The following is a 22,652-nucleotide window of genomic DNA, read 5'->3' as shown; positions in this document are numbered from 1 at the left end:
GACACTACTGCTGCAACACCATATACTTAGTCTCCATGTAAAACATGGAGAAATCAAGTCAGAACTGACCTGAAAGCTACAACCCTACTCGATAGCTTCTATAGTGTTGAAAGATGTTATGTACTTCACCAGAGGAGAGATGTCAGCGTACATCATACCCAAATATGAACCCTGTAAGTTACAAGAACAAATGGCCTAGCAAGATACGCCTGCTGGTACAATAGAGGCATGAAGGTCATGGGAGTGACCAATCACTTTCTGATTGGATTTAAGGCCCATTCCACAAGATGAAACCCATACCAGGTGCTTTTATTCAGCCAGGAAACTGTGACTAGGTGTGTCATAGAAACTTACAGGGCTAGAGAGATGGCTTAGCAGTTTAGACCACTGATTGCTCTTCCACAGGTCCTGAGTTCAATTCCCAGCAACCACGTGGTGAATCACAACCATCTGTAATGGGATCTGATGCCCCTTCTAAAGTGTCTAAATAAAGCTACATTGTACTCATATAAATAAAAAATAAATATAGCTACTTATTTAAGAACAGAGGCTGGACTATAAGTCAGTGATGGGGTGTTTGCTTAGCAAATGTAAGACCCTGGGAAGAACCAAGAAGAGGAAGAAGAGGAGGAAGGAGAAGAAGAAGAGGTAGGGGGAGAAGCAGCTATAGAAAAAGAACTGTGTCTCTTCCTGTATGTAAGGTACTTAAATGAATACCCTACTATAATTCCTTTCTGTCTTTCCCCTCCCTCTAAGAGCTTGGTTCTGGGGACAGTTGAGATCTTGATATTTAGCTACAATTCTTTATATTTTGATTGCTGGATACTCCTTAATTGCAACCAAGGTAGATTTTAAAAAAGAGAAATGCTGGATATATGGAACATAAATATTAGATGCTTGCAGAAACCAGGACAGAGTCATTAGCAAGAGATAGCCCCCAAAAAACCTATCTGGAAGGCTACAGAAGAACCTCCCCCTTGGGCTTCTGAATCTTTCCAGTACTATCCAGGGTCTGAGAAGGCAGATGAGAAAGTTCTGTGCCTGCAATGGCAGGCAGCCTGGCTCACCAGGAAGAGGTGTCTGTCCTGAGTGGTACCATTTTTGGCTGATAACTTCTGGATGTTGCCCTCCTTGATCAGCTCATTGGCTGGGTTAACGATGTCCTCTTCCCCACCCAGTTGCTCATACACCTCTAAGAGCTTGTGCATTTTCTCCTGCAAGAGACACAAAGATCAGGCAGCTGTAAGATCACAAGACCCAGGGAATTACCGTGGACTCAGAGGTGAGCAAAGCCATGCTCTGCAACTGTGACCCAGAGTCCATTATAGCAATGAAATGACTGGAAGTGAAAAGGGAGGAAAACACACGGTGACATTTGAGCTGGGTATCAAAGGGTGACTAGAAGCTCATTATTCAGAAACTAATAAATCACAAACCTCTGTTGCTACGTGCCAGGGGCTGTTCTATACCATTCAAATTTCAATTATTTAATTCTGACACATGCTCTATGAAGTGAGTGGCATGATCCTCAATTTACGACAAGGAAGCTGAGGCATGCAGGAGTCGGTTGAGTCGCCATGACCCAGACTGGGCCAATCTATATGTTACTTTCCCCAGGCCTGGTTAGGGAATTATAATGCCCAAAGGTAAAATGGGAACAAAGTTAGCATGTCATGGCTCTAACTCTTGGCTAGAATCCAACACTATTCAAAGTAGAACCAAGCCTGTGGGACTTGGACAATAGCAACATGGGCTGGGCAGGACCAGCTAGCCCTCAGGTGTCCTGTCCTTTGACTTGTGATTTCAACTTGTGTACCAAGAACAGGCAAGTCAGGCTGGCCCTTCTTTGTATGGATGCCATAGATGCTAGTGAACCAAACAGCACAGGATGCACCCGGAGGGTGGGGAAGAATCCATGACCTTGCAGGAACTGGCAGGTATATAGAGGAGTCAGGTGTCATCATGGCATGTCCTGTGGAGGTGGGACATGCATCTGGCTTGGCATTGGGAAGGTGGACATATACCTAACTTGGGTTGTACAGAGAGAGGCTAAGCATATACTTGTATATGCATATAGGATATGCACCTGGCATGTCTTGGGGAGACTGGTATATATGTGCTCACCGATGGGGCCCTGGCATCAGTGATGAAGGTACTTGCTTATATGGTCCACCCCTTCACTCTCCCTACATATTCTTTGCTTCTCTACAGCCATCTGAACTCACCATCTTCCTAATGGCAGCATTGGAGTGGTCAGCAGCTGTGGAGATGAGCTCCAGGGACCCTGCGTAGGGAGAACTGAGTGAGCCTGGGCACGTGGTAACACCTGAAGTTCTCACTGGGGAAGCTGACATTGATGACGTCATGGCTTCCAGTGGGAGACCTTGTTCCTGACCTTGGCCTTTTTCGGGGTGCCCAAACTGCTCCAGAGGTCTGGCAGAGAGAAGGGACAAAGCCCAGAACCATTTGCTGAGCCTGCTGGGGCCAACACCAAGTGACACCCCCCAACTCTCTTGCACAGTACTCAGCCCTGTGCTGCTCACTAGTTACGTTGATCATGACTCCTGAAATAGGAACACCCTCACTGAGGGGCCCATTCCTGAGCCTAAGCTCTGGATGGAGCCAGTATTTGGCTGTGCCTTCCCCAGATAGCATCCTCCCATGTGAAAGGAAAAGACTAAATCACTTTCCTAGTTATTAATCTCTCTGTCTCTATCTCTCTGTCCATCTCTGTCTCTGTCCCATTCTTTGTCTCTCTCCCCTCTGTCTTCCTTGCCTTCCTTTGTGTGTCTCAGCCCAGGTTCTTATTTGTTTGTTTGTTTGTTTTTTGAGATGGGGTTTCTCTGTGTAGCCCTGGCTGTCCTGGAACTTACTCTGTAGACCAGGCTGGCCTCGAACTCAGAAATCCGCCTGCCTCTGCCTCCCAAGTGCTGGGATTAAAGGCATGCACCACTACCGCCAGTTCAGCCCAGGGTTCATAGTCTCCTCCAGAGACCACTTCCTCGCCCAGTCAGCCCTTCAGCCACCTCCACTTACGCTCGGCATCCTTCCGGTCTGGGGCATCCCCGGGGAGTCTCTTTAGGTAGTCCTTGAGCAGCAGCTCATAGCGAGGGACCCTCTGCACAGGCTCCAGCATGTGATGCTGCAGGGTCAAGTTCCCACACACCTCCTGCTTCTGGGCGGACAGAGGGCACACAGAGGGTCACTAGTCTCGCCCCTGCGACTGGCCACCACAGTCCCCAGAGGTTGCCTGGAGCTTCCTGACTTTCGAGACATGATTGGCATCGACCACATCTTATAACGGAGGGCCAAAGGTGCCTAATGATAGAACTGGAAGTCTCTGGGCGTGCAGGCTTGAGTTGAGGAAATCAAGTCCCTGAATACTGCCTCCTCCTACGAGAGTCATTAAGACTCCAACCCCACTTTGTCCCCCCTCAGGTCTACCTCCTGTCAGGTGGAGGCTAACTGTGCCTAACTCCCCCAGTCAGTCCTCGTGGCTAGCTGCTGGTGTCCTGCATGATGAACGACAGAGAGCAGGTGACTGCTGCAACCCCACCCCTGTGCAGTTCCTTGCTCTCTGTACCTTCCCCTCCTCCCTCCAGATTCCAGCTGCCCCTTACCACACTTCAGTGCCTGCTTGCTGCAGAGAGCAGCGTGCACATCCTTCGTCCTGCACACAAGCTCACTTGAGATCTGTTACCTCTGTGCTCACCTTGGGCCCTCCTGCTCTTCTGCCTCTGCCATGCTGACAGCTGAGAGAACCTGATCTTTCTCCCCATGTCTGCTGCCCCACCCCTCCCACCCCCAGCAACTTCAGGGCCCCAGCCACCCACACCTTCCTCAGACCCCAGAACAAAACTTCTGGTGGAGATGGACCCAGAAGTCTCTAGGGTGCAACAGGGTCTGGGGTTCTGAACTCTGGTCCTTGTGCTTACACTGAAGCACTTTGTCCACCAAGCCGTCTTCTCAGCCAGAAACAATGAGGTTTTGTTTTGTTTTGTTTGTTTTTGGAGACAAAGTTTCTCTGTTTAACCAAGCCCTGGCTGACCTGGACTCAATTCATAGACCAGTCTGGCCTTGAACTCCCAGAGATCCATCCACTCTGCCTTCCAAGTGCTGGGATTAAGGTGTGCACCACCACCTCTGGCTTTTTTTTTCAATGAAGGTTGTACTTAAGTAAAAATCTGAGTATTGGTGCCAGAAAGATGGCTCAGAAGTTAAGAACATTTAAAGCTTAATTCTAGCAGCTACACTATTAGCAAACATCGGAAACTCTAGTTTCAGAGTTTCTGACATCCTCTTCTGACCTCCTGGAGCATCAGACAGACACGCACACAGTTCATAGCCATACATGCAGGCAAAATACTCATACACCTAAAATAAAATTTAAAAAAGTCTGAGTGTCATGTGCTCACTTGAGATCCCAGTGCTGGGGAGGCAGAGAGAACCATTGGCCAGTCAGCCTAGCAGAGTCACTGAGCCCTGGGTTCAACGAAAGACCCTGCCTCAAAAATAAGATGGGAAGAGACAGAAGACACTCAACACTGACCTCTGACCTCGACATGCACACACACAGAGATGTGAATATACGCACACATATGTACACAGGCATACATCACACAGACAAATTGTTTCAATCAAGAATAAAGGGAAGATGTGGAATGGCTGTTCCCAGGGCTTCAAAGCATCTCCCTGCTAGACACTTAACAACAGAAGCAAAGGGGCGGAGGGAAGACCTTGCTCCTGTGAAACTCACACAGTGGCACAGCCTAAACTGAATCATGGATAAACCACAGATAAGCCCAAAGCCAAGAGGCAGTAGCCAATTCTCTCAAGAGGACAAGGGCAGAGCCTGTCCTGGAGGGAAGGACTCAACCTGATAATGAGAACAGTGTGTGTCTTAGTTTGGCTTATGAACCACAAAGAGAAAAAGGCAAAGAAAAAATGTCAAGTGCATCACTGGGATAGCTGGTGACTGTGTGGGCTGTGAGGAGACAATGCTGTGACAGCTGTGTAGGGTTCTTGATTTCAGTCATCACGTGGGCGTGTGGGAGACACTCTCCCTCACACTCAGTGATGAGTGTCCGCAGATGAGTTTCAAAAGACAACAGACATCATATGTGCTTAGAGATAAAGGTAAATAGGGCAGAACGTAAGCTCTGTCTTTGTGTGGTCATTCCTGGGTATGCTGTATGCATGCATATCTCTGCCTGAAACTAGATCTCATTTAAACTTGCCTATCAGCCCCAGAACTTCCTGTCTCCATGACCCCCACCCTCAGGCCCACGTGCTAGGGTTCAGGCACATGCCACTGTGCCTGCCTTTAGCTTGTGTTAAAGGTCCAAACTCAGGTTCTCAACTCTTTTCTCTGGCCTTAAGTTGGTCACCTTACAAACCCTTGGTGAATATTTGGATTTCTTTAAGGCTTATAATTTAAAATATGCTTTGGATTAAGCAAGGGCATTCTCCAGAGACCAAGGAAAATGTGACGGTCATTCGATCCCATCTTGTCCAGGACTAGGCTTCTCGGCCTTGGCCATGGACATTTGCGGAGGAGAATTTTCTGTCATGGGCCATCCTGTGCACTGTAGACCTGCCCCAGATTCCACCCTCCAGGTACCAGAAGCAACATCAGTGTCAGCAGACACAGACCAGGTCTTTGCAGAGAATGAATGAGTGGTGTTTAGGCCAAGGGAGCAGAGCCTTGGCTGTGTTTAGCAGGAGATATCTCCAGGCGGTACCCACTGTTCAAGGAAAGTATAGTGCTGAGGCAGCCAATGCACAAAACTGTCATCCCAATCCCGGAAGTGTCTTGTCACCTGAGGACCTGTGAGACCCAAGAGCATGGTCAGCTCTATGTGGACAGGAACAGTGGCCTGTGCTCAGGCTGAACACCACCTTCCTTTCTGGAGGGAGCTGTCCGTGGATCTCCACAGCACAGATGAGTCTGTACTCCTTGGCTACATAGGAAGCTCAAAGCCAGCCAGATCTAGAGACTTTGTTTTATTGTTGTTGTAGTAGTGGTGGGTTTTTTGGGTTTGTTGCTTGCTTTGTTTGGGCATTACTGTGAGGTGTGACTTGCTATCTAGACTGGTCTAGCCTCAAACTCACAGAGTCGCTTGCCTCTGTCTCCTGAGTGTAGAGATTAAGGGCACGTGCTTTACCTGAGATTCTGTCTGTGGTGGTTTGAATATGCTTGGTCTATAGGAAGTGCTACTATTAAGAGGTGTGGCTTTGGGGCTGGTGAGATGGCTCAGCATTTAAGAACACTGCTCTCCTGAAGGTCCTGAGTTCAAATCCCAGCAACCACATGGTGGCTCACAACCATCCGTAATGAGATCTGACGCCCTCTTCTGGTGTGTCTGAAGACAGCTATAGTATATTTACATATAATAATAAATAAATCTGAAAAAAAAAAAAGAAATGCAATCATTTGTTTAAAAAAAAAAAGTGTGGCCTTAGCCAGGCGGTGGTGGTGCATGCCTGTAATCCCAGCACTTGGGAGGCAGAGGCAGGTGGATTTCTGAGTTCGAGGCCAGCCTGGTCTACAGAGTGAGTTCCAGGGCAGTCAGGGCTACACAGAGAAATCCTGTCTCGAAAAAACCAAAAAAAAAAAAAAAAAAAAAAAAAAAAAAGAACAACAACAACAAAAAAGAACAAAAAAAACAAAAACCCCAAAACAAAACAACAACAAAAAAGAGGTGTGGCCTTATTGGAGGAAGTATGGAGGAAGTAGAGCCTTGTTGGAGGAGGTAGAGCCTTGTTGGAGGAAGTGTGTCACTGTGGGAGTGAGTCTCCTCCTATGCTCAAGCTCTGCCCAGGATGGGAGAGACAGTTGTCTTCTGGCTGCCTTGGGATCAAGATGTAGAACTTTCAGCTCCTTCTCTAGGACTGTGTTTGCCTGCAGGCTGCCATGCTTCCTGCGACATGGACTGAACCTCTGAAACTGTAAGCCAGACCCAATTAAATGTTTTCTTTTATAAGAGTTGCCTTGGTCATTGTGTCTCTTCACAGCAGTAAAATCCAAACTAAGACACTATGCTTAAAAAAAATTTTTTTTTTGAAGTTTGCTCTTTTTTTTTTTTTTTAAGTGTGTCTGTCACACTACCTGGATGGCGTGGATGACATCCTTAAACTGTGGAGAACGCTGGGTCCACGTGCTCACCAGCCCCATTGCTCTGTCAAAATTCTTGACGTACTCCCCATACATCTTCAGGAACGGAGCCAGTTTCTGCAGGATGTCTCCGAGGCGAGGGTTTGTGTCCCTGTGTGGAGAAGCACGGTCACAGGACGAGCAAGCTATGTGGTATGGTACTGATGTCTCGTGCTGTGGTGCTCTGAGCACAGGTCAGCCTCTCTGAGTGCGTTCACCGTAGAAAATAGCGTGTTACTGGACAGTAAAAGAGGATATCTCAGGGCTGAAGAGATAGCTCAGCGGTTAAGAGCACTGACTGCCCTTCCAGAGGTCCTGAGTTCAATTCCCAGCATCCACATGGTGTCTCACTACCATCTGTAATGGGATCTGATGCCCTCTTCTGGTGTGTCTGAAGACAGAGTACTCATACATATAAGTTGAAAGAAAGAAAGAAAGAAAGAAAGAAACGAACAAACAAACAAACAAACAAACAAAGGAAAAGAAAAGAAAAAGAGGATATTTCTAAACACCTCAACAGCACAGGCTGAAGGCCAGTGCCCTTAGAGAAGGACTTAGCAGTAGTGCTGTCCTTGAGTGGCAGGCCACAGTTATCAAAGATGGTCACTGAAGTGTCACTGTAAATGAGTAGAAATGGTGGGTCTACACACTGTTGCCAAAGCCAGGGAGAAAAGAGGACTTGGCAGGACCAGTGATGAAAACTTCTGAGTACAGTGAGTGAATGAATAAACTCTAGGAAATAAAAATCATAATCACAATTATGCAGTTCTTTCCTCCACATTAAAACATCCCCTCCAGAAGGGAGGCTCCTTAAGACTCAGGAAGTAAAACCTACCAGGCTCAGGAAATGACTGAAATTTCAGGAAGCTCCTGAAACGTACAAGATTCACAAGGCCTCTTCCCAAGGTCATGTAAGCTCTCACAATTGCATGGGAGAGACTTTCCACTCCCCAGGCTGCCCCGGAGCTATGAGGGAATTCCAGGAATGTAGCGTCCTCCCCTGCCGTGGCCACCTTTGCCTTTAAGTCACCCCAGTAAACCCAGTGATTAAGTAACCTCAGTAAACTCACTGCTTCAATGACGCTGGAACTGGGTGGAATTATCTGTCTGTCTGTCTATCTATTTATCTATCTATCTATCCATCTATCTATCATCTATCTATTTTTATTTTTTGTTCTGTAACTGATGCCCTACCTTGGGTGAATAGATATTGTTCACACCTCCAGGTGTGAACAGGAAAAAAAAACCAATGTCATGATTTCTGATCTTAGAACTCTCTTTTGGAGATTTATCCTTAGTAATTACCAAAACCAAAGGGGAAAAAAGACACAGACACAAAACCACCACTTGGTACTCTACGAAGCTGTGTACAGGGTTTGGTTTCATAACTTGAACAATTGGAGATGTGAGGCAAGAGGCCATGTGTCATCATTACAGGGCTGAGGCGATCCTGTGTGGGTTTATGATAGGGCTCCAGGGCATGGAAGAAGAAGGCCTGGCTGCCAGACATGGACTTTGTCACCAGAAGTCCACACCCAGCTCTAGGGACACAGTGCAACCTGCTCTGCAGTTTCTGAAGATTCACAAAGTGACCCAGCCACACACTGAGACAATGATGACAAGGCCCCAGCTACTGAAGCCAAAGTCAGGAGACATGCGGCATGCAAGCCCTGCAAAGGAAGGTGGGCAGACTTCAAGCTTCCCCAAATGCAGGGGTGCATGGTAAAAACTGGTGGGCCTCTCCTGCGTCATTGGATGAACCAAGCAGCTTTTGCTAAAAGTAGGCAAAAGCTGAGGATCACAGAAAACAGATGACCTGGAACTGTTCCTGGGGAGTGGTTTTTAAAAGCAAAGGTAGATACAGACTGAGAGAGGAAAAGAAACCGTCAGTGCCTTTCATTGTTTTCCCTCCAGAAGTCAAATCTCATCTAGATCCACAAACTCAAGAGACAACAAAGAGACACCAATCATGGTCACTACCCAGGAAAAGGCGGGGCTGGGGTTGCCTGGAAGGAAGGCACCCAGTCCTCCAAGAGACAGACCCCATGCCCCAGAACCTGCCAGGCCTCCAGACAGATGAACTCCAGGTTTAGGGGCCCTGGGGGTGGGCATGGACCACGCTTACCACTCCTCTGTGATCCTCTTCTGCAGCTCAGGCAGGAGGAACTGCCCATGGAAGCGATAGATGGAGGAGATGTTAGAGAAGATGCCGGTGGTGACTTCCGGAGGGATCCCTGCTTCTGTCAGCTTTGTACAGAAAACCTGAGCACAGAGAGGCCCACAGTGACCACTAAGTACGAGCGATTCAGACACCTGCCACATAAGTGAGTTCTTGGGCTCCTTTCCTTTCTAAATTAAAATTTTCATTTTTACTTTAGAGTGTGTGAATATGTGTGGTATGTGTCTGTGTCTGTGTAGTGTATATGTGTGTGAGTATATGTGGTCTGTGTGTGTGTGTGAATGGATGTGGTGTATGTATGTGTAATGCATGTGTGTGTATGTAGTGTACATGTGTGTAGCATACACCTGTGTGTGTATAGTTTTATGTGTGTAGGAGAGTGTGTAGTATGTGTGTGAGTGTGTAGTGTGTGAGTGTGGGTGTGTCTGTGTAGTATATTGTGTGTATGTGTGGTGAGTGTGTGTGGTGAGTGTGTGTGGTGAGTGTGAGTGGATGGGTGTGTGTGTATGTAGTGCATATACCTGTGTGTGTGTACGTGTGTGTGTACGTGTGTGTGTGTGTGTGTGCACCCAAACAGTGTGCAGGGATGGGTGGTTTGACTTCTGGGTGTGGCGAGAAGGGGATCTCCAGCCCTCTGGATTACCTGGTCCAGCAGGTGCAGCCGCCTCACGTAGGCTTCCTCTGTGTGCAGGAGCTCCTGGGCAATATGGAGCAGCTTCTGAGGGTCAGAGCACTGCAGAGAGAAGGGAAGCCACTTAACTGGGGGAGGTGCACCAAACAAGGCTACCCACGAAACACCAGGATGCCCGGGGGACAGAGAGAGCAGCAGGAGGCTCCAGGTTTTCAGATGTGGTACTTGGTTCTCTTAGATGGACAGTTTCTACAAGAAAACGTGACAGTTTCTGCCCCTCTCCTGAAAGCTACTACAGTCCAGGTGTGACTCTCAGGTTTATGGGCCTCTCACTAATGAGCAGCCATAGCAGCCACGTCAGATGTATTGCATAGCTGAGGTCCAGCTCAACGGAAGAAAATGTTCCTACCGTGCACAAACCTGGGGTTCCATCACCAGTCACACACACACACACACACACATACACACACACTGATGCAAAGTGACATCAACAAAACATAAGGCCAACAAACTGCAGATCCTCCACACAGACACAGATGTAACAGTATACAGACCAGATCAGGTATGAGGATTGTAGACACAAACTGAGCAGCCACAGTGCCTACTAGTATATTCCAAGGAGGGGATCCCAGGGGAAGATGGGAGATGCCTCTTGTTTGGCAGATAACAAAAAACCCATGCATGTAAGACTTATAAACAACTGAAATGTATTCCACAGTTATGGAAGCTAGAATTTCAAGATCAAAACACTGGCAGGTCTGGTGAAATCGCACGTCTCTGTTTCAAAATAATGACTCTAATGCTTGATATCACAGCATGAAAGGGGTGAAAAGGTAAAGATGGGTGAGTGCTACATTCTCAAGGGGCAGAAGAACAGAAGCAAAGGAACCCACAGATTCCTCCCTGAGCCCTATTGTATTGTGCAGTGCTGGAGATTGACCCTGCCCTGCCCTTAACACACCATAAGACAAGCGCTCTGTGGCTGGGCTTCGGGGCCAGGCTTTCCCACGCCCTTCTGTGGAGACCCTGATTCCATCCTCATTACTTATCACCTCTTAACCATGAATCAGACTATAATATTAGTATAATCACATCGATAACAAGACTCGAGCAAGTAACTTTTGGGGTACATATTCAGTCTATAGCAATACCTTTCTGTGTTCCTCCTCCTACAGGTTATGACATGAAATAAATAGGGTGGAACCTTCCATACCAGGGCTCCTCCCACACCAAGGCTCCTCCCATGCCATTGCTCCTTCCACACCAGGGCTCCGCCCATACCATTGCTCCTCCCACACCAGGGCTCCTCCCACACCAGGGTCCTCCCCACACTGGGACTACTGCTAGGCTTGCAGGGCAGAAACAGAAAACTCAGCCACGCACTGATATGTCTGGCTCCTCAGAGGTCTACCCATGGCGATTTGGAACTGTGGACTCTATCTTTCATGAGTAGAGAGCAGAAGAACTCAGATCCAGAGTGTGAAAGCCGCTGAAAGCAAAAGCCAGCAGCACATTGACGTTCTAGTTCCCCAGGCAAGACGTTCTGAGACCCCCAGCCGTGCTGTTGGATAAAGGTTTCCTCTCCCTAAGACTAGCACACAATCTGGAGAGATGGTTTCCTCAAATGCCCTCATTCAGCCAAAACTAAAAGAAACAAAACTTATAAACCATACATAGAAGCAGGAGAATATGGGCCAATCAGAGGAAGAAAACATACCCCCAAACTTGACCCTAAAGAAACAGATTTAGGGTCTGGAGAGATGGCTCAGCAGTTAAGGATACTGGCTGCTCTTCCAGAGGTGGTGAGTTCAATTCCCAGCAACCACATGGTGCCTCACGACCATCTATAATGTGATCTCATGCCCTCTTCTGGCATAAAGGTGTACGTGCAGATGCAGTACTCACAGACATAAAAATGAATAAATGAAAGAAAGAAAGAAAGAAAGAAAGAAAGAAAGAAAGAAAGAAAGAAAGAAAGAAAGAAAGAAAGAAAGAGAAAGAAAGAAAGAAAGAAAGAAAGAGAAAAGGAAGGAAGAAAGAAAAGAAAAGAAAAAAGAAAAGAAAAAAAGAAAAGAAAAGAAACAAAACTCAGATCTGGGACTCAAGGGGGTTAAGTCAGTCAGTAAAGTCCTTGTCTTTGTCACATAAGTACAAGAGCCTGAGTTCAGTCCTCAGCACTCACATAAACAGCCAGGCACGGTAGCATGCAATTGTAATTTAAGGACTGGGGAGATAGAGACAGGTAGATCCTTGGTGTTCTCTGGCCAGCCTACTCAGATCCCAGTGAGAAAAATTGTCTCAAAGAAAAACAAAAAAACCCAAGGGATGATATCAGGTTGTACTCTAGCCTCTACATACTAGAACACATGCATGTACGTGTATGTGCATGTGAACACACACAGAGAGAGATCTATGAGTTTCCTGATGGGAAAAAAACATATATTTGCCATAGAGGTGCTCAAAAAAAAAAATCAAGAACTGGATCAGGAACAAGGAATACCATCAACAGGAATAAAAACAAAACCATTAGAAGGAATGAAGCAGACATTCTGGAGCTGACTAGCCTATAGAACTCATAGAGAAGGTGAAAAGAAACAGCAAACTTGAAGAGAAGTCATTCAGACAGGTAAAACTGCTCTGATCTTTCTTCTCTTTTTATTTTCTGTGGGTAGATGTTTTGCCTGCTTGTATCTGTGTACCTGTGCATGTAGTGCCCATGGTGGCCAGAAGAGGGTATTAGATTCCCCCAGGACTGGAGTTACTGAAGGCTGTGTGTGTGCTATTGTGTGTGTGCAATTGTGTGTGTGCTGTTGTATGTGTGCTATTGTGTGTGTGCTGTTGTGTGGGGTTCTGGGAATCAAACCAGGTCTCTGGAAGAGCAGCCAGTGCTCTTAACTGCTGAGCCATTTCTCCAGTGCCACATCCTGCCTCTTTTTCAAGATTCAAATGTTTTTATTTTATGCATATAAAAGTTTTGCCTGCATGTATACATGTGTACCAGGTGTGTGCCTGATGTCTGAAGAGGCCAGAAAGATGCTGTCCTATCCCCTGGAACTGGACTTATAGATGGTTGTGGCTAATGGGTACTGAACTCCGAGTCCTATGCAAGAGCAACCAGTACTCTTAACCCATAAGTCATCTCTCTAGCTCCCAAAGAAGTCACTTAAAATCAGAGTCAGTGGAGAAAAGCAACAAAGAATTAAGAAAAGTGTTGAGACTTTAAAGGACTTTCAGGGCACCTTTAGGTAGACCAAGATCTCCATGTGGGAGTCACGAAGGGTAAAAGACAGAAAGCATTTGCGGGAATGATAAACTGAGGACTTCCTCAATCTCAGGAAAGAAATGACCACACAAGTTCACGAAAACTCCAGGTAGAATAAGGAACCAGACACCTAGTTCATGCTTATAAAGCTTGGTGCTCACAAGGCTGAGGCAGGAGAGTAGTGAGGTGGAGGCCAGCCTGGGCTACACAGAGAGACCCTGTGATGGTAACAAAGGAGGGGTACATCATGGCACCCTATGATAAAAATATCTAAAAGTCACGTGCAATATTAAAGGGAAGACAGCAATACAAGAGCAGCACCCTGTCTCATCTCCAGGGCCTTCCATGGAATTTCCAGATGCTTCCTCAAGGGATGTATTTGAGGGCCAGAGGGAACGGACTGATATTAAGCGTGCTGAGAGAAAACATTGTCAGCTGAGGCCATACTGTCAGGTGAAACCGTCCTTCAAAGTCAGAGAAATTACGACTTTTCTAGAAAAAGACAGGACAGATGGACGGCTCAGGAGTAAGGAGCACTTGCTCCTCTTGCAGAAGAACAGGGTTCGATTCCCAGCCCCCATATGGTGGCTCATAACCATTTGTAACACTGTCTTCTGACATTTCGGGCAAAATACCCATATATATAAAATACGCTAGAATTTTAAAGACTTTGTAAAAACATTTTTTAAAAAAAAAAAAAACAAAGGCTGAGGGAGTTTATACTTAGTAGACCCATACTTAAAGAAAAAAATGGTAAAATAAGTCCTGGACCCAGAGAGATGGTTCATCAGTTAACAGTTCTTGTTGTGCAACCACAAAGACTGAGTTCAGACACCGGCACAAATATTCAAAGCCGGTTTCTTGACCACACCTTTAACAGATCCAAAAGGAATGGAGTCAGGAGGATTGCTGGGGCTTGCTGGCTTTAAGCCTGATGGACCCAGGTTCAGGAATAGACTCCGACTGTGCTGGCTGGTCTTGTGTGTCAACTTGACACAGCTGGAGTTATCACAGAGAAAGGAGCCTCCCTTGACGAAATGCCTCCATGAGATCCAGCTGTGAGGCATTTTTTCAATTAGTGATCAAGGAGGAAGGGCCCCTTGTGGGTGGTGCCATCTCTGCGCTGGTGGTCTTGGGTTCTATAAGAGAGCAGGCTAAGCAAGCCAGGGGAAGCAAGCCAGTAAGGAACATCTCTCCATGGCCTCTGCATCAGCTCCTGCCTCCAAGTTCCTGCCCCGTGTGAGTTCCTGTTCTGACTTCCTTTGGTGATGAACAGCAATGTGGAAGTGTAAGCTGAATAAACCCTTTCCTCCCCAGCTTGCCTCTTGGTCATGAAGTTTTGTGCAGGAATAGAAACCATGACTAAGACACTGACTAAAAGGAAGAAACCCAGAGTGATAGAAAAAGATACATGATGTTTTCTCCTGATCTAAGCATGTACAGGGACTGCAACCCCTCCCCCAAAACACAGACACGCATAGGTCAACAGTAAATAAATAAAAGTAAATACATCTTTGGGTAGGGGGAGGGGAGAAAGGCAGAAGGTTTCCTTCAGGTAAAAAACAACAGGCTGAGGCTGCAGATGTGGCTGTGCTGGTAGAGAGAGAGTGCTTGCCTGGGGTGCAGGAATCTCTGGGTTCAGTTCCAGCACCTCATAAACTGGGTGTGTGTGGTCGCACATGCCTGGGATCCTGTCACTGAAGAGTCTAAGGCAGGAGAAGTATTCATTTGGGGTCATCCTGGGTTACTGGATCTCAGAAATAATAATAAGAGAAGCTTTAAATCTATCTTCTATGGTCCAATAACGTGCAGGTGAATTTGAGACAACAGTAACACAAAGGGGAGGGGATGAGGAAGACCAGAAGTTTGCCAGCATCGGATCAAATGTAGCTTTAAAATATTTTAGTACCAACAACGGTCACTGCACGAAAAGCATCTATGAATATGCATGCACCAAGGGCAAAAAATGGAAAGAATCAACGTATGTCACTACAAAAATCAGTGAGAGAAATGCAGAGAAAGACGGTGGGAGGAGAGGAGAAAGTGGGAAAGTGACAGATAGCAGCCTTACCAGGGGCCTTCCCCCTCCTCCCTTCAGTAATGACCGATGTGTAATCATGTTAAAATCCTCAGGAAAAAAAATTCACAGATCAAATGAACCAAAGAAGGCTGAAGCCAGCCGGGTGGGTGGCGAGGTCTGAGCTGAGACACTCAGGCTGTGAGGCAAGTTCCGGTCAGCTTGAGGTATGAGGTGAGTCAGCTTCTCTTTCTCCTGTCAGGAGGAGACAGGCCTCAAATTCCTCGTGTAGCTGAGGGTGAACTTAAAACTTCTAATTCTAGGATTGTAGGTGCATGCTATCATGCCTCCTCCTTCCTAAATACGTTATTCACAAGAGACTCAGATTGTATCTTTGCATATAAGGACTCACAGGATAAAAGTGGGGAAAAACAGGAGGAAATATTCCATGCAAATAGCAACACCTCCCCCCCAAAAGTGCCTTATTGATAGCAAACTAGATAGGGTGTTTGCCACTAAACCTGATGACCTGAGTTCAATCCCTGAGTCTTTCGGGGTGAAAGGGGAGGAAACCTCCACAAAGCTGTCCTCTGACTGCCCCACCCCACCCTCCACACACTCAGTGAGAAACCATGTTTTCAAAAATTAAAAATAGTTACAAAGAGCACTATAAGATAATTTTTAAAAATCACCAAGAAACTATAAAAGTAAGTGACGTGAACGGTGACTACTGGATGAAGAATTAACCAGCAACGAATTAGTAGCTAGAAGCCTCAGGACCCAGTTTTCTGCAGTGGTCAGAACATCTAGAGAAGATCAGTTAAGAAAAGAGAGGCCTCGGAGAACAGTTTAGGCAATGGAGCCTTCCAGAACGCCTCACCCAGCAACAACAGTGCAACATTAGAGGAGACTGCTCAAGGCAGACGGTGTGCTGCCTAAAACCAGTCTTAACAAATTCAAAACAGCTGAAATTATGTAAAATGTACTCAGAGACAGGATCCCAGGGCAAACTGGTTAGCTACACCGGCCAAAGAGAAGCACTCTAAGTTCTCAGTAAATAAAGTGGAGAGTCGTCCAGGAAGTTGCCCAAGTGCACACTCACATCTGTCCTTCCGCACACCTGTCCTTGCACCCGAAAACGTGTGTGTATGTCCCGACACATGTGAACATGCACACACTCAAAAAGTCAAATAAAAAAAACAAAACTGCTGAGCATGTTGCTCAGAGGTTATCCACCACGCACAAGGCCCCGGGCTCCATCTCCAGCACCAGAGAAAAAGAAGAGAGAAACAAAATCTTAAGACAAGCTAACTGTACATATCAAGAGACTAGCAGAGCAAGCGTAGGCTAAGTAAGCCCTAGGCTAGGCCAGAGGAAGGAAGGAAGTAAGATCAGAGCTGAGATAAATGACAAAGAATGGAAAAACAATTTCAAAAGCATAACTGAGCCAAAGGCTTTCTGAAAAGCTCAAGAAAACTCACAAGTTTCAGCTAGGGGGCCTTAGAGAAAGAGAGGAGACAGGTTCCTAAAGTCAGAAACAGAAGAGGGTGGTGTTGGTGCAACTTGTGATGTGAAAATAAAAAAGGCTACAAGAGAATGAGCAATTGTGTGCTAACACACTGTACAACCTAAAAAAAAATGAATCCTCGGGAGTTCGTGGCTATAGAGACCGCTGAGTCACGAAAAGATACGAGAATCTGGGAAAGAAGCAACGAGGAGGCACTGAATCAATAATTCCAAACTTCTCCACAGAGGGTAAGAGACTGACACGGCTTTAATGGTAAATTCTACCAGCCTTTTAAAGGAGAATAAATAATATTCTCTATCTATCTATCTATCTATCTATCTATATCTCTCCCCCTCTCTCAGACACACACACACACACACACACACACACACCAACGAGGAAGAAACTACATTCAAGTATCGTGGATGATACACTCAAGGTATCAGGGTGGCCCTCCAAGCTTTTTCTTGTAGACTCCATCCCAGGAGTCCCCTTGTGTGGAGCGTGTGTGGATACATTTCCTGAGCACACGGTGTGGGTGTCACACACCACAAATCTCTCTCTAGCACTGCCCACGTACCCGGAGTTGAATGTAGAAGGACAGCTTACCTGAGCCAAGCCAACATCTTCCTTAGCCCTAGACGGGGTGATCATGGGATCAGGCTCCTCACCCACGCCACTATCTTCCTCCTCCTGGGAGTTGTCCTGTGGGATCCGGCTGTCCACAGCTGTCTCAGGGTGTAGCCTCAGGACAGCAGGGCTTGGGGAGCCCTCGCTGCTCTCTTCGCAGGGGAAGTTCTCACTGGCCACACTGGAGGATGGGCTGTCAATTCCACTGTCTCTGTTGGGGATCTTCAGAGCACCACTTGGCTCCCCCAAGGAGCTGTCCCCTGCTGAGGCTGAGCTGCTATGAGACCCTCGGTGAGTGCCTGGCCCAATGGGAAGTGCTTGAAGCTTCCCTAGTGGGGAACTTCTGGGCTCAGCCCCAAGTACCCCAAGAGGGGAAATGGCTTCTTCTTGGGGAGTTGAGGAGGAGCTCCTATCCAATTCCATCCTTACAGCCAAACTCCCTGGGCTCCGCTGAGAGGTTGGCCAAGGACTTCCTGTTGGGGAAAAGAAGCTCAACTCAGTACAGTCGCTGAAAGCAACCCTCAGAGCCTCAGCCTTAATCTACGGGGCAGGCTGGGACTGTGTGGGAAATACTACTTCACAACACCCAGCTGGGTCCTGTCAAGACAGGTTTTGAGAGAATAGCAAAGGGAATGTTTTCTCCAAAGGGTAAGATTCTTTTACTTACAACAATAATAATAATAATAAAAGTAATTGTAAGTCTGGGGAATCAGTGGGGAATCCTGTGCAAGCGTAAGGCCCTTAGTTCAGACACACAACAGTGGTGTTAAAAGCTGGCCTTAGTGGTGACTGTGCCTGTAATCCCTGGGCTGGGTAGGGGCTGGAGAGACAGCCAGATCCTGGCAGCTCAGGGGCCAGCCAGTCTAGCCAATAGAATGGCTTCTAGTGAAAAACCCTGCCACAAAATATAAAACAGAGGGAGACATAGACATGATCTCTGGCCTACACACACACACACACACACACACACACACACACACGAGCACATGTGTGTTTGGGTGCACCCTGCCTCCATACACAGAAGTAATCCTATGGAACAGTTCTGAGGAGGGTCAAAGGTGAGCCTGAATGAGAGAGAGAGAGAGAGAGAGAGAGAGAGAGAGAGAGAGAGAGGCAGACAGTCCCCCAAATCATCTTGACAATAAGGTGAGGGGCTGGTAACACTTACCGGTTGCCCAACGCTGTTGCCCAATGAGGCTGTCAGGGATTGATGAACAGACACCTGCTTCCTCCGGAGCTTTGGAATTGCCCAACAGATGTTAGAACAATCTATGAAAATGTCTTGCCCAGACCACTGGAAGTGGAGTTGTTTAGAAAGTCCTGGAAAAACACAAAAGAAAACGGTGTTTGGAACAGACCAAAGCTCCAGTTCTAAAGGAGCTGAAGTAAGGTGTCTTAGACCTCCACCCACCATAGCACATCCAGGGCAGGACCCAGGCTTCCTCAGGGCAGATGGAGAGCACAGAATGGCCCAGGCCCACTGTCAGCTTCTAAGACCAATCGTGTGACCCAGGAAGGCTAGGATGGTGCCAGTGTCTGTGCCCGTGGGTAAGCTGTGCCCTGGAGCCAGGAATGTTTAGGAGAGTTCAGCATGTCATCGTTCCCCCCAACCCCCACCGCCACCGCTGCCCCGCCCCAGCCCAGTCACACTCCCAGTACTCACTGTAGAGTCCCCACGTAGCGGGATCTTAAACACTCACACACAGTGGCTACACTGATTCACACGGTAACTCGCACACATTCACACTCTACGAGACACGCTCACACAGGGGCCCCACCAGACACACACAGCCAACGCTCTCAGTCACACTGGACATCCAATACTGGCTTCTCACACACTGACTCTCTGCTACTGCCCAGCCCGCAGCTTCTTTCTGCACTTCCTCCTTTTCCGGGAGAGCAGAGTTAGAACCGAGGTTGTAGTCTCCTGTCCTCCAGCTACAACTGATTGCCTCGCCTCTGGCGGTGGCCATGCACAGAGTTGGTGGAGTCCCCCTAGCTCTGGGAGCCAATAGGCCACAGGATGGAGCTCCTCCCACCCACATAGGCTCCTGAGTGAGCTAACCTTCTTGTGGCTAAACTACCTTGGGATGGGTTTTTCTGTCAGTGACTCCAAAGTCACTACCGGAAGACATTTTTTCATTGGCTAGCGTCACTTTTTTTTAAAAAAGGAAATAGCTTTATTACTCAGGTTACTATATAACCATGCCCCAAGGCCAGTGAGCCTTATGTGTCCAAACATCTGGAGCAGCTGGACAAGAAGGTGTATTTACCTATCAAATTCAACTAGAAAGAAGTATGTTGAGCATGTTTCCAAAACGGTAGCAAGCTAAACAGTAACTAGACTTGATGTTCAGCAGGCTCGCTGGACAGAAATATCGGACTTCCAAACAGAAAATACATGTTTTTCTACATTCTTCCCATAGCATGGGAGATAAACTGGCTGTTTCCAGAAGTCCAGTGACGCAGCAATAAAAAGCTCTGTAAGGAATGTGAGCTGAGTTCTGCCCTGGTGTGGTCAGAGGCTGCCGTAGAGGCTTGTTCGCCCCTACTACAGGGGAGTTACGCTTCTGGTCAAGACGTGGGCATGCATTTGTGTGAGTGCCACAGTCAATACTGAGCATCCCTCTCAGTCACTCTCCGTCTTCTTGCTAGACATGGCCTCTCACTAACCCGGAAGCTCATTCAGGTTAGACTGACCAGCCAGCAAGCCCCAGGGATCCTTCCATCCACCAGCAACTGGGATTACAGGAGCTTGCTGCCACGCCCAGATTTTTTTGTGGGCCCTGTGGATCGAAACTCAGATTCAAGCACCTTATCAAGTAAGCCATCTTCCCACCTCATCTTTATTTTTGAGACAGGGTCTTGCACAGTTCAGGTTAATGCGAAACCTGCTGAGTACCCATGACTGGCCTTTAACTCCTGCTTCCTGCCTCTACCTGGGATTCTGGGGGTATACTATCATGTTCAGCTCAGAACCAAGGTTTAATTTTAGCTGGACCAACAAAAAGACGAAGAAGAAAATGGCGATTACAAGCGCTTTGTCACAAGCCTAGCAGTAGTGGCACACACCTTTGATCCCAACAGGCAGATCTCTGTGAGTTCGAAGCCAGCCTGATCAACTGACTGAGTTCTGGGACACCCAAAGCTAATAGAGAAACCCTGTCTTGAAAAACAAAATTTAAAAAAGCAGTTTGTCATAGGCCACAATCTATACCACATAAAGGAAAGTTGACAAGACCCCGTACATCAGACAGCAGAGCCCCTCAAACCTCGAGAGATGGGGACCATGGGATGAGACCTCTTCTTGCCTCAGATTACTGCCTAGAGACTACTTGTGAGGCAGAGAGCAGGAAGGAGAGCCCAGCGGGCTCTCAGAGGTGAGAAGATGCCCAACCGACCATAAAGGCTGACTGGCGTTGACAGGAAAGTGCTCTACGAAGAAGAAAGCTTTACTGAAAGCGACCCAGAGACCCTCAGAGATGCTCCTATGTTGAGTTCACATGAGAGGGAACATCATGAGCCTGGACAAAGAACATTCCTTCAGAGGACCAGAAGGAGCATTTGTAACACCACACAGGGCAAGGTTGCCTGTGACCGCTGTCCATCCTGAAAATGGCAGATCTGCAGGGCGTCGGGTCCAGTGCTCAGGAGGGTCTTGTCTCAGTGGCGGGAGATGGCTAACCTTCCACAAGTAGCTCACATTTAATCAAAAATCACCAGGCAGGCCTAGGAGATACAGCTCAGGTGGTAGAGAGCTTACCTAGTATGTTTGAAGCCCGGGGCTCAGTCACCAGCACTATATAAACTGTACCTGGCGGCACAGCCCTGTCATAAGGGAGGAGAGGAGGGAGTTCAGGGTCACCCTTGGCTATATGGGTAGTTAGAGGTTAGTCTACGCTACACAGACCTTGCCTGGTTTTTTTCTTTTTTTAAGTTCCTTCTTCTGAATACCAGACACACATGGAACCAGTCATGATGGAAAAAAACCAAACCAAACCCTCAATCAGTTGAAGGTGACTCATAGGAACAGTGAACCGTAGTATTAGACCTGTATCTAAGGATAATTACAGAGTAACTTTGGGTCCTTGCTTGGTTTCTTCTTGACTTAACCCGATGGCTTCACCAAGTCCATAGCATCAAGGAGCAAGCCCCGGGGTGCCCTAGTCATGGCCTGGTAGGATGACCAGCACGCACGCGCGCACACACACACACACACACACACACACACATGAGATTAATGCCACCTCATGACTCAGAGGTGCCTGGGAAGGATGAGTGCTCTTCTTGGGCTCTCAGCCTAGGAAGGGCTCTGGTTCCTCATCAGATGAGAACACAGTGAGTGCCTCATACCTTGGAGTTGGGGTGGGGGGTCAGTGGGACCTCAGAGCAGGGCAGGAGCGTGAGGGCAAGGAGAATGGGGGAAGACAGCACAGTATCGTTTTTCTTCTTCTTCTTCCTCTTCCTGAGACAGGGTTGTCCTTCCTATAATCCAAGCAAGTTCCCAGTCTCCTCGAGGCTGGGATTGCAAACATAAGTCACTATGCTCGGAGGGAACTGTTTCTTTTGAACCAAAACTGGAAGGGGGGAGCTGGGGGAGGGTTCTGGGAATTCACACCAAGATGCCAATGTCACAGAACACTTGAGTTTACTCCTTGTAGAGACCCAGAAGGTGTGTGGCCCACAGAGGTCTGAGCCATGTCAGGAACATCCACCAGCCTGGTTTTGAAGCCTCCGCACACAATGAAACCCCCTGTGCCCAAGCCCTCTTCCCCCAAGACCAAGGCCGGACTGTGCAGCCTGGGATGAGGCTAGGGATAATGGATGGCGACAAAGCATGAAGGACCATCCTGGTGGCCCTGAGGTCATTACAGTTTCAGCATACGACTTTAGGTAAATGAGGGAATGGCTTCCTCACAGGCTACATTTTTAGGCCAAAGACACCACCCTGAATGTGAGATCCAGCGACAGAGAAAAGGTAAACATAGTTCCCTGCATACCCAGGAGGGTCAAGCTACCAGAGGTTCCAGCAACCCTGGTCTCTTAGGAAGGCCCATGAAGATACCCTTTGCTCTCACCCCAAGCTAATCCCCTAAGATCACTGAGTACATTAACAACCCACTCCCAACAAACTGTAGTTTGACTACTTTCATTGCATTCCTCGTGTGTGTGTGTGTGTGTGTGTGTGTGTGTGTGTGTGTGTGTGTAACACTGGGAACAGAATCCAAGGCCTTGTGTGTGCTAGGTTGCCATTTGACTTCTGTGGTACATCT

At 47.5% G+C, this 22,652-nt stretch overlaps 1 protein-coding gene across 4 annotated transcripts in view; it reads right to left on the bottom strand.

The window, feature by feature from the left end:
• The window catches only part of Fgd3 (FYVE, RhoGEF and PH domain containing 3), a 55,253-nt gene that overhangs the window by 17,366 nt on the left and 15,235 nt on the right, over nt 1-22,652 (bottom strand). For 2 of the 4 annotated variants that reach the window (XM_052156864.1, XM_052156863.1), the window contains exons 2-9: nt 18,548-18,699; nt 17,359-17,852; nt 9,976-10,065; nt 9,279-9,415; nt 7,109-7,265; nt 3,037-3,175; nt 2,226-2,284; nt 1,068-1,214 (exon numbers count right to left, since the gene is read on the bottom strand). In XM_052156864.1, coding sequence (XP_052012824.1) covers nt 1,068-1,214; nt 2,226-2,284; nt 3,037-3,175; nt 7,109-7,265; nt 9,279-9,415; nt 9,976-10,065; nt 17,359-17,802 — 1,173 coding nt within the window. In that variant the 5' untranslated portion in view covers nt 17,803-17,852; nt 18,548-18,699. Of the gene's footprint in view, nt 1-1,067; nt 1,215-2,225; nt 2,285-3,036; nt 3,176-7,108; nt 7,266-9,278; nt 9,416-9,975; nt 10,066-17,358; nt 17,853-18,547; nt 18,700-19,042; nt 19,184-19,222; nt 19,244-22,652 lie in introns of those variants that run through there. The other 2 variants (XM_052156866.1, XM_052156865.1) reach the window with 2 other exon arrangements.

This window comes from Apodemus sylvaticus, chromosome 14 (assembly GCF_947179515.1).
Source record: "Apodemus sylvaticus chromosome 14, mApoSyl1.1, whole genome shotgun sequence".
NCBI classification, from domain to species: domain Eukaryota; kingdom Metazoa; phylum Chordata; class Mammalia; order Rodentia; family Muridae; genus Apodemus; species Apodemus sylvaticus.
The sequence above is the reverse complement of the archived record's forward strand: the minus strand, read 5'-3'. Positions and strand labels throughout refer to the sequence as shown.